The sequence below is a fragment of the Oxyura jamaicensis genome, chromosome 26 (assembly GCF_011077185.1).
Source record: "Oxyura jamaicensis isolate SHBP4307 breed ruddy duck chromosome 26, BPBGC_Ojam_1.0, whole genome shotgun sequence".
Classification (NCBI taxonomy): Eukaryota; Metazoa; Chordata; class Aves; order Anseriformes; family Anatidae; genus Oxyura; species Oxyura jamaicensis.
The window spans coordinates 1,343,364-1,359,691 of record NC_048918.1 but is presented as its reverse complement, the minus strand read 5'-3'; the positions used below and the strand labels follow the sequence as shown (position 1 = coordinate 1,359,691).

Sequence of the window (16,328 nt, the reverse complement as noted above, 5' to 3'; positions counted from 1 at the left end):
GCCCAGCAGAGGCCAGCTCGCAACCCCCAGAGAGGAAATCCCCTTGGCAGGGGTCTGGGACCCTTCACAGAAGGAAGCAGCCTTCCCAGCACCAGCGTTGTAAAGCTAGAGGCCTGCTCACTAAAACCAGATTTTCTGTTAAAAAGGCCTAAAATCCTCATTTTGTAACTCCCTGGATGTTAACTGATGTTGACCCGTGTGACATGGAGGCCGCCGGGGAAGCCACGTGCTTTTGTTTTCGGGGCAAGAACGCGCACAGCAGTGGAACAACGGGGATCACTGCAGTAGCACATCGTAGACCTGTCACAAAAGGCGCTACACCTACACTCCTGAGGCCAAGCCAAGCCCCTTGCCAACATCTCTGGGTTTTGCTGAAGCCAAGGAAGGACCGAAGCTGAGCAGGACACAGCTCCCAAATAGTCGGAACACCGCTTTCATCAATCTGACAGCAGCACGGGGGATGGAAAGCGTTTGGAACAGCCCCTGCTTTTGTTTCTAGAGGACTGCGGCACGAGGCCTCCTGCAGCCCAGCCCTCGGCCCCCTGTGAGATCCCTCGATCCCTTCCCGGACTGATCACTCTCGCTGTCAGGAAGCTGCTTCCCCCTGTGGCAGCTCGGTGAGTGATCGTGATGAAGTCCAACTTCATCGTGGTCAGGCTCTCTCCTTCAGCACTGACAAGCTGATGTGTCAGAGGGAGAAAAGGGCCCAGAAAAAAAAACGTGTTGGAAGCTGGGGCAGTGGGAGAAGGAATCATTTAACACCTAAACACATCCAAAAGCGATGAGATAGCATGGGCGCAGAACAAAGCAAAGATGTCGTATGTCCTCTAGCCTTCGATAAACAGCTGACTGGTCGTATTCAAGGGCTACACGTTGACATGTTGCCTTCCATCCAGAGACCTGAGCCAGCTGAGAGGGAGCTCAGTTCAGCCCCTCCTGGGATCAATCCCTGCAAGGTTTGCCCACCTACACCTGCTTGCACGTGGCCGTGGGCAGATGCACAGAGCTGGAGCTGCTCCGTGGAGGAGGAAGGCAGCGCAGACGCGAGTTAATCTGCCCCGGGAAGCGGGCTGGCAGCGGGGCCGGGCGCCGAGTGCCCCCTCCTCCTGCGGGAACACAAACGCAGTTGATTCTCCTATGCAAAATTCATTGCGAGCTGCGACGGCTGTGTGCTCATCCCACAGCTGCAAAATATTTATGAGCTGATTATGAAAAACAAATTGATCATTTTAGCCCTCAGCCGAGTTTGGGAGGACTCAAATATTTATGCGGACCAGCAGCACCGCCTCCTCACGCCTTCCTTTCACCTTGCCTCCCGAGCGGAGGACGGAGCGCTGTGGGTCCTCGCCCCCAGCTCCCTGGGCAATGCGTTGCTGGGTGCTTTAGTCATTTCCCTGGCTTGCTCGCAGAGTTCACATCTGCCAGCAGCTGGGGGACACGGCGGGTTTGTGCTCCCTGGGCCGGGAAGGCGCTGAGCAGGCTCCTCCACAACACACAGCTCCGCTGTCGGCGTGAGCTGCGGTTCGAGCCAGGCCCTGGGAGCAGGGGAGCTGCTCTTCCCTGCATCTGGGAGCGGGGCTGAGCCTTGCCAAGTGAATCATTGCTTCCCCATCCCACCCTTCTGGCAGAGCCGGCACCACCTTCCACTTCCAACAAAGGGCATTCGCGGCGCTCTGCTGGGGAGGGACGTGACCCCTCTGGACCAAGCAGCAGATTTTCCTGCTGCCTCTGGCCGGCCAGGCTAGCTGAGCACAGTCACCCATGGCCCAGAGCAGCACCAGCTCGGCCTCTGCCACAGATCCCATCTGTCCGAGGACACGAACAGGTCCCTCCCCGCGCCCCCAGCGTCCCGAGCAGACACTCCTCCTGCTGGCAAGGCCAGTGGGAGAAATCCCTCGCTTGTTTGCTACAGCCGCGCGTCGCAGAGCTGCGTGTGGATCGCTTTCTTCCTCAGCTGCCTGCATAAAGAGCATTAAAATTAACGGAATAATGCATATAAATCTGCCATTGTTTCTCCTTGACACAGAGGAAGAGCCAAAGCATCGCTAACAGGGGTGGCTCAGCAAGGTTTTGTATTAGCCTGGTAAATTCGGAGGCTGCAAGTCGCATTTAATTCAGCCCAGCTGCATTATCCCATTCAGAGGGCTAATTAAGCCTCTAACAACAGCACTACATTTATGTTTCAGTCTCATTGTTGCCATTATGACCAGCCGGATCAGCCCCTCTCTGCACATACAAATCACTGCAAAAAAAAAAAAACAAAAACCAAACGTTCCCTGCAGGTGCATCTCTGCCACTTCTTACCAGCCGCCTCGCAACATTTCAGAGCGAGAACCGGCTGGCCGTACGGACTTGCACCCAGCAGCAGCTCCCCTTTGTGCTGCTTCTGCAGCAAAATGCTCTGCCCCACGGCGGGGCCCCTCCTGCCAACAGCTCCGAAGAGTGCAACCGTTGCACATGCTGCAGGAGTCAGTGAGACCCTAAATATCTCGGAACAGAGTCCTGAGATGCTGAAGAGCAAATCAAGATCCTTCCGCAAATCAAGATCCTTCCTATGATTTCCTCACCTCCACGTGGCGTGAAGGGAAAGCCCATTTCCCTCCGGTGCCTTGGGAGGCTGGCGCAGGGTGGAAGCGGTGCTTTTTGTTTACAACCGGGGAAGCAGATCTGCAGGTTGCTTTCTCCCAGCAGAGGAAGCGCAGGCACACGAAGGCTTGACCTCTGCTCCTAGTCAAGTCGTGCAGCCCTGCGGAGCCCAGGGCTCCTTTCCCTTTCAGGGTTTGCTGTAAACAGTTCACTTAAGCACGAAAAGCTATCCGGGCCTTTCAAACACACTTTCTGCTGCGTAATCTTTCACTAACAGCTGCCGTACGACCAGTCCAGGTACTGAACAGCAACGCCTCTGCAAGCAGAGCACCTCCAGAAGAAAATCGCTATTTGGCAACCCTCAAACACGCGGGGAGTGGGAGGGAGCAGGCGTATGACTCCAGGATGGGCTCCCATTGAGCAGGGATTCCCTCTTGGCTTTCAGCATCTTTCAATACCTTCCGCAGAGGGGATTTTATCTCTGAGGAGGGACAAGAGAGGCAGCTGAGCCTCAGTCAGTGAGCGGACAGGCAAGCAGGGGGCACAACCAGCCCACGAGGCAGCAGTTCCCGACTGCCACGAGTTCACAAGGCCAGCGCACGCAACCCCTCACCCCCAGCACACGCCAGGGTTTTTTATTTCCTTTCAGCGTACAAAGAGTGGCTCATCTGAGCTTATCTCTTGTGCAGTGCTGCTGCTCTACCAGCAGAGAATCATCTCCAAAGAATGTTTCAGTAATGCTGCGGTGCTGGGTTTCAGAGGGACACTTAATCTCGCCCGAGTGGCTCACTAGGGCCAACTTTCTGAGCATGAAATATTTAACTATCCACGGGCCTCCTGTAGTACAATAAAGTGACTAACAAGCCTCTGAAATAAATAAGGGAAGAGGGAAGCGGGAGCTATTAAATACACAGAGCAGCTTAATTACTCTCTTCTTTCCATCTCCGTGAACCCAGGACACTGCTGGAGACCCCCCAGCAGCTGGGACCCAGAAAAAAAGCCTCTGCTCTAAATGCTGGGAGCCTGCAGGGGAAGGATCAGGTAGAGAAGACACGAGGACCACTGATCAGCTCTCCCTCATTTTGGGGAGGTAAAACTTGGCTGGCTTACGAGAAACCAAGCCCTGCATTTAAGTAACTTAAAAGAACAAGCTTTGAGAAGCCCCCCACTTTTTGAGAAACCCCCCACTCCTCCCCCAGTCCAGTTAAGCCTGTCTTTTAAACACAACTCAGCAGTTGCCTGTGGATGAGATGTGTGTAGTAGAAGCAATGAAAACCACCCAGGACCCCCTCCAAAGGCCAACACAGCGGAGGACCTCGTGCTCTACAGACTCATCCCTGGCACAGGAGCTCCTCAGCAAGCTCAGCCTTACCTCGTCCCACTCCGAAGCAAAGGACGGGGACTTCTCCAGCCTCTTCTTCCCGGTGCTGCAGTTCGAGAGCGATTCGCTCCGGCTCCCCATGGCATCGTCCTCCGTCGGAGAGCAGGTCAGAAGATCGGAGTCCGATTTGGACAAGCTGCGGCTGAGTTTGAGCTCGGCTTTGGGCTTGCTCCCCGGGTGGGCTCTGCCCACAGCGCCACCTCTGTCCCCCTCGTCCTCGGCACCGCCGGGGTGCTGGAGCACATGGGGCGTGACTACAGTTTCAGGATCCGCCCGGTTGGCGTGCGTGTGCTGGACGGTTGCATAGACTGCTTTCTGGTTTTGGTCTGGAGAGCCGGTCCGTACTGATCCCGAGGCAGGTAAGGCAGCATCCTCCAGCTGCATAGCAGGTGGGTGGCTTGTAGCTTCCGTGCCTCCTTTCTCCGCGGAGGAAACGAGCCTGAAAGGATCCTCGCTTATTTCACAGATCGGGGAAGAACCATGGAGCAACCCTGAAAACTGCTCTGGAACCTGGATGTCCTGGCCGTCTGCAGAGTCTTGGCTGCGGCTGCCACTGCTCCTCCTGTGGTCTTCAAGGGGACGAAAACAGAAGAAAAAAAAAAAGTTAAAAACCATAGAAGCAGCAGCAAAATTCCAGCTCTCCCCCTGCCCTCCCTCGGTGAGGGAGGGAGAGATAAAGAGAGAACAGTTCCGTATTGTTCCGCGTGCTCAACTTGTACCCAAAGTCATGGCATTTACGAAATTCCAAACACTGGCCTGATTTATGCAATCTGGCAGCTCTCCTTGTTGTTTTATTCCTGTTAACACTAACTATCAGTCCTTGCTATATAAGGCTAAGAGAAGTGCTAACTATATCCTGCAGAGAGCAAGTGAGGTAGGAGCAGCAGAGACGGAGGCTCCTGGAACATCTGATGCATTTCCATAAAGGCCCAAGTGTTATTTAGAGCAGCGCTCCCCGCTCTTGGCACGAGCTGCAGGGTGGGAAAAACTTCTGGACTGCAATCAACCTGCGAGTTCCAAAATCCGCTCCCCAAAGAAAAAACATTGCTTTCCTCCCCAGTGGTTTCCGAGTTTAACCTCTCCTCCTTACTCAGGGGAGAGAAATAAACAGTTTACGCAATAAAAATCCCGATCAAAAAGGCTCTCCTGCAAGCCAACCGCTGAGCACAGACGGGGCTGATCTGGTAAGGCAGCGAGCTGTGGGCACTGCCGGCTGTCCCAGAGAGAAACGCGACACTTCCTCGGATACTCCTGCACTAACATCTTTCATATCAGGCACCGGAGCCCTGGACACGTCATGAATAATTGAGCAATCCCAATTGCCAAGCATGTGCGGCAACAGATGAGTACTCACCTTGGTCCTGTTACACACGTGCATTCCAACTGCAAAAGCAAACCTTAGGAAAGCTGAGAAATGCAGCTCCGGTTTCCCTAGGCTCCCTATGTACCCGTGTGTGGCTGTCTGGATATTTTAACACTTCTATTTACTGCTGCAGAAACATTCTTCAGTTTGAAGAGAAATAAAACTACGCTGTGAAGGAGCAATAAAACAAAGCACCTCAACAACACGGCTCTGAAATAGAAGGATGATATTTAGACATGAAGAGGAAATTCCTTGGTTGGTTTGTGAGACAGCAGCTCTCGGGAGCCAAGGCAAAGGAATCCTCATCTCCCTAAGAGAGGCAAATGAACAAACGAACGTTGCATATCTGTAACAAGCAGCAGCTATTAGCAGCGGCGGGGCAATCAACTCCTTCCCCCGAGTAGCTTTTCCAGCACTGGGCTTGACCAGGTCGTTTCCAAACACCAACATCTGTTTTTGTGGTACGTCCTCACACCAGAAATGAGGCAGGAAAGCACCCTGAATGAGCCATTTATCTCTGCACGCCACTTCAGATCCTGGGGTCTCACACGCCCTGGGTTGGACGAGCGCACGGCTAGTCCCTCGCAGGCATTTGTTTACTCCACAGAAATGCAAAAAGCAGCTTGCTGGGTTGGCAGCTGAGTCAGGAACAGCAAAAGCCTGAGCGGAGGTTAACAGCCAGGGCAGCGTGCCGGCAGACCTCGCTTCTCGCTGGTGTCAGGTGATGCTGGGGCTTATTTCATCCCGGATCCTAGGAGCTGAGGATTCCAGGACAATGAAGTAGTCGTTACCTTGCACGAGCACATACACCATGAGTTCTGCAGCTGAGGCTGCCAAAGGGAGGGCAGAAGGTGTCACCCCAAAGTCCCACCTGCACCATTCCCCAGTGAGGCTGGGAAGCACCAGCAGCACCTGATCAGGGGATTTCAAGACCAGGCTTGCTTAAAGATCTGAAGCTGTAAGGCTGGAGGGGAACCTTAGAGATCAGACGCGCTGCGTTCATAGGAGAGGCTTGTGTAAGGGAAACCACAGACCCTGTCAGAGGGACACGGTGTTGACTGGACAGTCACGTTAACCTGGCAGGGAGGAAATGCCTGTTACTAATTCAAAAGCTTTTCTTCTCCTCTTTCCTCCCTTGGAGATCATTCCTTCCATGTCTCAGCTTAACCTTTGCTGACATTTCTGCTGAAGGCAGAGAGGCGGCTGGTAGAAGTTTGTGCCACGCGCTGGAACGTTTGGGCCAGAACAAAGTGCTCCAGATCCAGCTCCAGAGGCTCACAAAAGGGCTCCTGTTGCCCAGAAATCACAGCCGCCCATTCATCCTCGAGCCGATGAAGAAAGACTCTGAAATACAAGAGAGCTGCCAGAGAAGGAAGGGATGAAGCAAGGGCAACACCGCTTGCACAGAAGATGAGGAATGTCTTGAAGGAGGCGTTTCAGAGCAGGCCTGCCCTGAAAGCTGCAGACAGAGCAGATGTTGGAAGGAAAGAGGGATCTTGCTCCTTTTTATCATTGAGGTGCACAGGGCGGGTGCACAGAGGGGTTCCCCAGGTCTTACCTTTTGAGGTCTCAACTCAAGGAGCCTCAGGACGAGGAGAAGAGAGGCCAAACCCACCACCGGCCAGTGGCCATCTCGGGGTGTGTACCTTTTTGGGGTACGTTACTTACATGATTCAGCCGGTGTGCTGACCCTATAATATCACCAGCAGGATTTGTTTCACGCCCCTGGATTACGAGAATCAGTTTGTTATTGCAGCTGCCTTCTGCTCAAGCTCCCCACCCCTGGAACTAAAAAGGGCATGTGCCAGTCCCTAGTCTTCATCCAGAAAAGGCTCCAAGTGCTACATCGTGCCAGAGTTTGTCAAGTGATGCAAATCTAGCTCCTGTGGCACAAAAGGCTAGGGAAGAGAGGGAAGCTGGCCTTTAGAGTACTACTTTAGAGGTGCAAAAATAACCTTGAACTGCAGTAAAATAGAAACACAAGCTCTCATTTACACGGCGAGGTATTGCATGTGAAATTTAGAAGCGTGCAGTGTGCCCAAGTTCTTGTTTCATCACCTTGGTCATCTGGGGCAGAACTTGTCCTCCAAAAGCTACTCAAACTTGTGTTCATTTGCCCTCTTTCCCCTGTTGCCCTTCAAGAAAGGGCAGTGAGACCCTGCCCCAGCTGCCTGGAGATCACTGATGGTACTCTGCACAGAAGCTTCTCGATACATGATGGCAGAAACGCAGGCTTGGATCAAAGCCATGGGAAAAGTCCTGTGATAAACCAAGGGAGAGCACACAGGCTGCACCGCCCAGCAGAACCTCAACAAGAACCAACCGTTAGTAACCACCCGAAGGAAGCAAGGCAGTCCTACCTGAGGCTGGTTACAGCTGACAGCACTTCTGGATAGCTCTTCTGAGAAGCAAGACAAGCATCAGAGCTGTGCCATCTCCATCAGATCTCTCCACACGCAGCAGTTGCCGTCTCCCCCGAGCAGCCCGCACACAGTTCACCACTCCTGGCCAGTTTACAGGTCCCGTTACAAAGCCCAACGGCCCCGAATTCACGCATGCGGTTGCCCGTGGTTGCCTCACCAAAGGAGGTGGGAAAGCATTTGGCTCAAACCCCTCCTGAGACCCTGCCCAAAACGTTAAGCCAACTTTCCCCAGTGCTCCAGCATGTGACAGCAAACTGCTGTAACACACAAAAGGCGACCGAAGCCAGGCGGATAATACCACATTCATCCAGTCACTGGCCACAGGACAACTTGCAGCGAGAGGCACAAAGGCTGCTATCACAGATGAAAGACTCCATTAAGAACAGCGTGCCTGAAATCCTGCTTCTGAGCTGCCCTGAAAAGCCCTTCTCAGTAGCCTGTAAGAATCGGAGTCCTTCTCTGCTGACCAGAGACTCCTCCAGAAGTCATCAAGTAACATCTAGAAGCACATCCTCTCAGATCGAGGGCCAAGAAGCAATTCAAAGCCAGGCCTCAGCCCGCTCCTTGTCTTGGAATTAAGCTGCTGCCTTTGATGCTCGAGGACCCTTCTGATCCAGAGGTGGAAAAATTCTCAGACACCCCAACTGAATCTTTAGTTCCTCACTCAGCCCTTGTCTAACTTCTGCCCAAGTGACTCCACTACTCCCCACACATCAGCACACACTCACGGCTCAGACCCGGCTACATCTGCTTCCCCGTGTCCTTCTGGCATCTGACCCCAACGACTGCAAGAGCTGGCAACGTTTGCTTTTGCTCCCCGTTTAATAATGCAGATCTCAAAGCTGATCCAGCCTTCCAGAGCAGTCAGGAAACAATTTGTGCAGAAAGAAGCTACCTGGAACTGCTGGGAGAAGATGAAAAATACCAAAGAGGAAAAAACTCAGTGCTAAGCAGCTGCCTCGTCTCCTACTGGGACACAGAAATCCAAAGTCCCTGAGAGAGCAAGAAGCAGGTGAAAGCTGCCATGGGGCCCTGGGAAAGCTCCCCTGTTCCTGCAGTACACAGACCCTGCCACGCGTGCAGTCATGCCACAAGGAGCACCGAGTTGCCCTGGAAAACAGCTGGTACGCTCTGGAGAAGGAGAACAAACATTAGAGGGTCACAGTCATCTCCCTCACCGTCATCTCCTTTTTCCAGATCCAGCACCACACGAAGGGCAGTGGGAGATGGCCCTGCCACGTGTAACACACGCACAAGGTGAGAAATACTCTGGCTGGGCACCTTCCCCCCCAGAAGCAGCTCCTCTCCTCCTCTAAATCCAAGGCTCCTTCCCCCTGCGTTAGCCATCGCACTACTTGTATTGAAGGAAGTGAACAAGCCCTGGAAGACGAGAACTCCGCTGTGTTCCTTGGACTTCTCCCACCACAGCGGTGGAGAGGGCTTTAGGTTCTCTACAAACACAGCAACACTTCCAGAGACTGCACACCGTGGAGTCACAGCCAGCATCTTCCCACCATACAAGACAGGACTGCTCTCCGATCACCACCAGGTTAGAGGTGTTCCCCTCAGCTTCTCCCCAGGATGGGGCTTAGAGGGCCTGCAGCACCCACATCACGATGGAAGAGACATCAAGAACAAGCACACGCGTTACTTTAGGGTTCTATTTTTATGACATTTTAAGCAAGCCTGGCTACGGCAGCCACAGAAAGGAGCCCGAGTGTCAGAGGGAGCTCACACGTGAATAATCAGCAATAGCTGCACACTGAAAAGATCGCCTGAAAGATTCCCACTCAATGGCTGTCGCTACTCCCCAGCTGAGAAGGCAAAGCACCAGCCTGAAAAGCATCCTAACTCTGCCTCAGGCAGCAAGTGGCTTTGGCAAACGCTGGTGGGAAAACAACGACCTCTTGTGCCACCCCGGACAAGCCGAAAGTGCAGCAGGACACGAGGAACGAGAGCTATCGTGCTGCAAGGAAAGGAGAGGAAGAAGAAAGCTGCAGGTCCTACAGGGCACTCAGTGAGGCATCACACTGAGTCCTCGTTATCCTCTGCTCATCCTCAAAATGAGATGGTTTCCAGGTTTAGAGTCCAAACTAAATCCTTCCAAATTCCGGCTCAGGAGTTTTGAATAAAGCAAGGGATATTTTTGCTCTAAACAAATCTTGTACTGTTGTTGTTGAAGGTAAGCCAAAAAGCCCAGCGACAGCCAAACACAGGAGACAAGGTGTTCCTAGATCCTTTGTAAAGCACAGAAGTCCCTCTGGGACGAGAGACCTGAGTTCAATACTTAACCCTGGCCCCATAGTGAATCTGCAGCCAATTCCAGCGAGGAGCTTGCTCCCTATATATTTATTTTCCTTTGTGAGCTCACATCTCAGCTTTAATACACTGCAGCACGTTGACTCCGTGACTGGGACGGCAGCGCTGATCGCCTGCCGATACAAACACACAACACCAGGACGTCTTCGGATCCAGCTGGATGGAGAACGGGGCTCATTGAGATGCCGGCGTCGGTTCAGCTCACTTGTACCAGCACGGCACAGCCTTCACCTCTCCGCGTTTACTTGACGGTGCACAACGTATGCTTACTTTGTGAATTAACGCAGAAGGTCCCTGCAACGTCTCAGCTGTCAGGATAACGGCGCTGCTCTTCCTCCGTGTACATTTTGTACAGGAATGTTTTGATCTCTCATTTACAAGAGGGCAGATTACCAGGAAACAAAACAATTGCAGTACAGAATCCAGATGCCCCACCCAACAGCATTTAATTGTTCCAATTACTCTGCCCTCTATGTTTTTGTTAAACACGTCTGAGCCAAGCAGCTCTGCTTTTTGGATGCTCGCTTACCTTTTGTTTTTCTATCCACCGCAACTGGCTTCTTAGTTTCTGCTGTAAGCAACAACTCGTACGGGTGTTCCTCTTCCTCAGCTCCACTTCCCCTGCTTTTTCCTCGTGCAACAGCGGCCTAATGAAAAACAGCATAATGTAGTGCTCCACCAAGCTCTGCTATTTATCCCTGCAATAAAGCACAAGGCCTCTTTATGCCATGCTTCAGGCACAGAACTGGCAGAGGCGACACCTTCGCTGTGGAGCGTTATCCAAAACGTACTGCCGTTTTTTTCCTAAAAACAAACGAAAAAAGACCACCAAATCCTTTTATTTGCTAGTATTTAAGGCTGCTGACAGCTTTCTAGCACTCACCAACTGATTTACTGTGCGAGGTCTGCAGACAGCCCGGGCGGGGGGTGAGAAAAGAGCTGAGCACATTATTCTTGTTCATCCCAACTCAGACTTACTGTTGCTATTGGAATTTGCATCGTCACTCACTATTTAACTACCGGCTCTATCAGGATGTGGCTGCAAAAAAAGAGAGCAACAAATCCCTGCCACCTTTCCAGAATTCAGCCCTAGCGTTCCCGACCTCGGGCCGTACAGCGTGTTCAGGACTGAGGAGACCTCAGGCAACACAGTATAGGAACGGAGTTTAACCTCAGGAAGTCCAGCAGGGACTGTGCTCATTTAAATCTCCCCAAAGCCTCCGATTAGAGCTGGTTTGTAACGCTGGCAGAACCTCCAGAGAACTGGGAAGCCACCACCCCTGTGCAGGGAGCTCTCGCTGCAGGATCCAGACGAGCCTTGCTGCAGACTCGCATCCTGGCCTACCTCAAGGCCAGTGACTGCAGGCGTTCAACACCCTTTGGGTGCCATCCCGGTACTAATGGGGCTAAACTGGGCTCCGAGGCACCCTGCCCACATGGTTGGCTGCCTTTCAGCACCATCTCCTGGCCAGACCCTGGCAGGTCGGTGCAGCCCTGTCCAGGAGCTTGTGCCCACGACTGCAGCAGGGTCAAACCTGAGCCAGAGAGCAAACAATCCCAGCCTGCTGCCAAGGCAGGGAGAATAGGTCGGAACACATCGCCCCGAGGAAGGCTCTTGCACTGCCCACAGGCTCCTGGAACTGCCTGGACAGAGGGCTAAGCACCACCGCCAACGTCTTCCCCTAGGTGGAAGCCTCAGTTTCTTCAAGGGCAAATAGTTTCCTACCTGCCTATGATCTAGCTAGGGCCCCTAGAAGCCATTTAGGGAGTCTTGGAAAGACACACGGGAATCCTACACCTCTGCATAAGCCCAGCTGGCTTTTAAATGTGCTTTGCAATGGAGGAAGCAGCCCGTGCCCAAAGAAAGCAGTTAGTCTATCTGCTTCGAGCATGAGCTGTCGGCCAGACCGGCTCCTTTTCAGGTGACGGAGCTCATAACGAGCAAATTAAGGAAAAAAACTTCCGACCAGATGGTGGCACAAAAACATCAGACCATAACAGTAGGTAACAGGCTCTTGCCAGAGATCTTGGAAAAATACTGCACAGCAGCAGCCTGTCATAACAGTTGTAGCTTGGACCTCCAGCCAGGCGTTAGTGTACTCCCGAGGCCCCTGCAGATGAGGAGGATTGTGCCGTCCTCTTTCAAATGCTCTGAGCACATTTGAAGACAGAAGCTCCCTAGCAGCACGCACTTCCCAGCTTTTGCTTTGACAATGTCTGTGTATACATTCACAGGCCTGACTACACCTGATTTTTTCCATTTCTTATCCTTCCACGCCTTAAACCGAGCCTCAAATTAAACTTCACTTAAAATAAATTCCATTGTTTGTTGGGGAACTGTGCTTACTCTGCAAGTTCTGCAACCAGGAGTAACAAAGTCAACTACAACTTTCTTCTGACTCATCTTTCATCACACATTGGTGAGCGTTCAACATCCCTTCACTATGACCAAAGCCTAAAAAGAAGAGGTTGCCAATAGCGAGCACGCTCTATAAAGGGTACTTCATCCACAGGAGGGGACTTTGTTTTTGAAAGACTTTTTAAAGGCTAACTCATCTCATTTCTCTCTCCTTCCCCCCCCCGAACTGCAGACTAAACTGCAGGAACGATCTCGGCGCCTTGCCTTTTGTCCGTACTTCCCTTTCGGAGAAGAGCAGTAAACAAATTAAACTGGAGTCTAATTTGACAACGCAGAACCTTATTCAGCAACAAACCCAGAAGGTTTCTGCTGATAGCGAAAGGCGGCACTCGAGCACCCTCCAAACAATCAGCTCTTTTGCCTGTTTGTGCTAACGTTCCTCCACGATGAAAGTTAAGTTCCTTGTTTATGCACATCTGCTTTGACTGATAGCCCTCATCCTGGCAAGGGAATAAAAAGACTACTTTTAAGACTCGAGTTTGGCCCAACCCCAGAATATTCAATGACTAACCATCCTGGCCCTAACGTGAGAGCCTGTCTGCAGGAGGGTACATCAGGATGCTGCTTCAAGTTCACAGCAATCCCTAAGTAAATTCCTGCTGGTGCCTCCCCAACTCAGGGAGAACGTGTGCTGGGATGATAAATGAAGGGCAAGAGCCAGAAAAGCTGAGCACCCCAGGAACAGTATGCAGAGAAAAAGCATCAATTGGACCCAAACTGCCTTATCAGGACATCTAGAGGGTCATTTCCAGGCAGCTTTACAGTGTCTCTCTTATATCAGTCGGAGTGGTTACAAATCAAGATTTCCCTAGTGAGTCCCTTTGTGTGCAAGCACTTGACAACAAGGTTACCTTTAGTGGATCGTGTTTCTAAAGCCTTTAATGGCAGGACAACGGGAGGTGTTTTATAATTAAATATAGCAAAACAATTCAACAGGAGCAGTCAACAGACATTTACTGCCATAAACAAGTTCTGCTTGCCAGTTGTGCTGGGACCTGCTATCCAGATCTCTGCTCAGAGCCAGCCACGTGGCTGGTTATATCATATCCTGGAAAACCATCTCAACAGCAGTGGAGCGACCAGTCCACGAGTCTGAGCTCTGTTCACGCACTGTTTGGTGCTTCACCCTCTATAAAAAGCCAGTTCTATTAAAGCAAATAACGTATACTTATGTTTTGTGTAGATTTGATATACTTCAGAAAGCAGATGGCAATTATGCCTTGTAGGAAACCCAGTGGATCGACCTGCTCAGAGCAAAGCATCTACTGAACTGGAGCGTGCTCCGACAGCCAAAGGCAGCGGACACTTCACTTGTTTGACGTGCATCTGACTGCACTTGGAAAAGTGAAGAAATGCACAAGGTTTGGTTTTGCTCTGAAGTTCTTCCAGGGTGTGAGAGGTTTGTTAGACACATTTGTGGTTACACACACCTCCACCCCCCATACTGAGGTCTCCCCCAGAGCCCTCACAGCTCAGTTCGTGGGCTGGTGAATGAAAATGAGCAATAGGAAGCCCAGGAGCAAGAATGCAGAACAAGAGAGCTTGAGTTTAATTAAAAAGCAGCTCACACACAATGACCTCCGCAGAAGACAGCTTTAACAAATGCTGGGCCAGAATCTCGTCTGAATTCAAGACCCTGATCCCTGTTCAGGTCAGTGGGATCTACAAGCCCACGCATCTCCTCCACAGCTGGAAGCTAAGAGGAAGCAGGAACTAACGCCCCTCCGGATTTCAGTCTCCAGTGAAGATGCATTTGGTGGGATCATTACAAGCGGGCAACAGTCCACATCACAACGTGATACGGAAAAAAACTCTTCCTATGGGAATTCCCAGCCAAGAATAGGAAAGCAAGGCTGAAGGTCAAAACAGAGGTGCCCTGGAAGAACCACACAAAGGAAGTTCCCATGGCAAGTAAGAGCAACGCTGGAGCGCAAGAACACTTCAAAGCACAATTTGCAAGGGAAGTAATATCAAAATTGGCTCCTCCCAAATCATGAGAGCTGATCTGCAAACCACGTTCCTGTAAAGCATCCCAGATCAAGTGTCACGTACCTCACAGGAAGCACCATGGCCTATCTTCTTCTCCGCGTGCTGCTCCTCCTCTTCATCAGGCGGCGGCTTGGCAGGCGGGGGTGGACGTTCTCTCTGCAGTTCAGAAGACCACAGTCAATATGCCGTGTTAAAACACGTCCCCTTCTGCTTCCACTGCCACCACGTCCACGCTGCTGCGAATACAGCAGGCAGAGTGCCCCTGCTCAGAACACTGCCCACTTCTCCTGCACAGCGGGAGCACCGCGCAAGGCCAGCTCAGACTCACAGGAGCACTAACTGCGCTTTCAGGAGAGTAAGACTGCTGGGGTGGAAGGTGGCATTGGTTTGTTGTTCCATGATTTAAGGCAGTTCATTCAGCCCCAGGCTGGCAATCTCCATAGCAGAGGAATACACAGTGAAGATCAGTAATGAACTCGTGCAGATGTGCAGAGAAGGACTGCTCATTGTGTCTTAATGAAACAGGGACGGGAATACATGATTCCAGAGGCACCTCTTATAGTGAAAAACCCCGGGGATCCAGAGATGGTGCTGCACTGCGTTCCTCTGCTATGCCAAGACTGCCAGCAGGCACTCAGGGCAGCACTGTCCTGTCTTGGTGGAGAGCTAAAGACATCCCTAGGTCATCTCCTGCCCTGCAACAGCTCCATCTAATGGCAAATGGAAACACAGACAGAAACCGCTCGTTTCAAAACGCTCGAGCAAGTTTTGGGAGAAACTCCAGCAAGCTCCTAGAGCAATTCCCTCTTTCTTCTCCCTTTTCACTGCAGTTCAGCCTCATCTCATTTGTGATACAGCTGAGCTTGTCTCACATCAGTCGCAATCAACCCAGGACAGGATAGAGGTGGGCATAAGCCACCAAGATTTAGTTAGCAAACACACTGCATCTTGTACTGCATACCGAAAAGATCTGGCTGAAACATCCATCTTCTAAAGCTTTTGTTTCATTTCTACTCTATCTGCTAACACTACAGGAAAAAGGTCGCACATCCTTACAGAGAGGGAAAGCATGGCTACAGTACCACCAGCAGTTCGATCGTTCACTGCTGCTTTGCCTTTTGTCCAGAAATACAGCCACATAAAAGGCTTTGCAAGGACAACCAGAAAACAAATCCTGAGGCTGACACAGCACGTTCCTAGGCCAGCATCCTATCCGCCCCATAGCAGCGTTACTACTGATTGCTACGGAGGCAGCAGATGCAACTAACAGAGGGTGATGAAGACTTCTCCAGAGACAGTCCCAGCAGCTTTGCATTGCCTTGTAAAGCCTTGAGTACCCTCTACAGATCCCTGCAAGTAATACACAAAAAAGACGCTTCTGCCCCCAGCTAGTTGGCCACAGGACACTCTTACAGATAACTTCTTGGGAGCCTTCTCTGGGGCAACGCAAAGAGAAAGATGAGAAATGCCACAGAGAAAAGTTTCCAAAGTTTGTTTCTTGATGATAAGCTACCCTTCAGCTAAGGGCAATGTTCTGACAAGCCAAGACTTACCGACGGAAGCATTCAACTGCCAGAAAGCACAGGGATGCAATGCTGGGTGAAAGTCAGGGACCACTTGCCACGCTGTGTGGCGATGTGGGTAACGGTGGCTTATCTGAACTGCCCTGTGGTGATAGCGGCTGATGAGAGAGAAGCTCAGCTCGATCACAAGCAGAAGAGGTACCTGCCTGCTCCGATCAGCGTGAGAGATGGTTTTAGAGATTTCTGCAAGCTGAGGAACTGGCAGCCTGCTGCAAAATCACGATGATGGAGGTAAGTTACCTATCTTTCTAAGGCAAGCAGAGAC

The 16,328-nt window shown here is 51.6% G+C and overlaps 1 protein-coding gene across 13 annotated transcripts in view; it reads right to left on the bottom strand.

The window, feature by feature from the left end:
* Positions 1 to 16,328, bottom strand: part of ANKS1A (ankyrin repeat and sterile alpha motif domain containing 1A) — a 100,390-nt gene that overhangs the window by 49,097 nt on the left and 34,965 nt on the right. For 12 of the 13 annotated variants that reach the window (XM_035347277.1, XM_035347278.1, XM_035347279.1 and 9 more), the window contains 3 exons: positions 14,544 to 14,636; positions 10,602 to 10,719; positions 3,959 to 4,536 (listed from right to left, as the gene is read on the bottom strand). In XM_035347277.1, the coding sequence (XP_035203168.1) occupies positions 3,959 to 4,536; positions 10,602 to 10,719; positions 14,544 to 14,636 (789 nt within the window). Of the gene's footprint in view, positions 1 to 3,958; positions 4,537 to 7,690; positions 7,946 to 10,601; positions 10,720 to 14,543; positions 14,637 to 16,328 lie in introns of those variants that run through there. The other variant, XM_035347289.1, reaches the window with a different exon arrangement.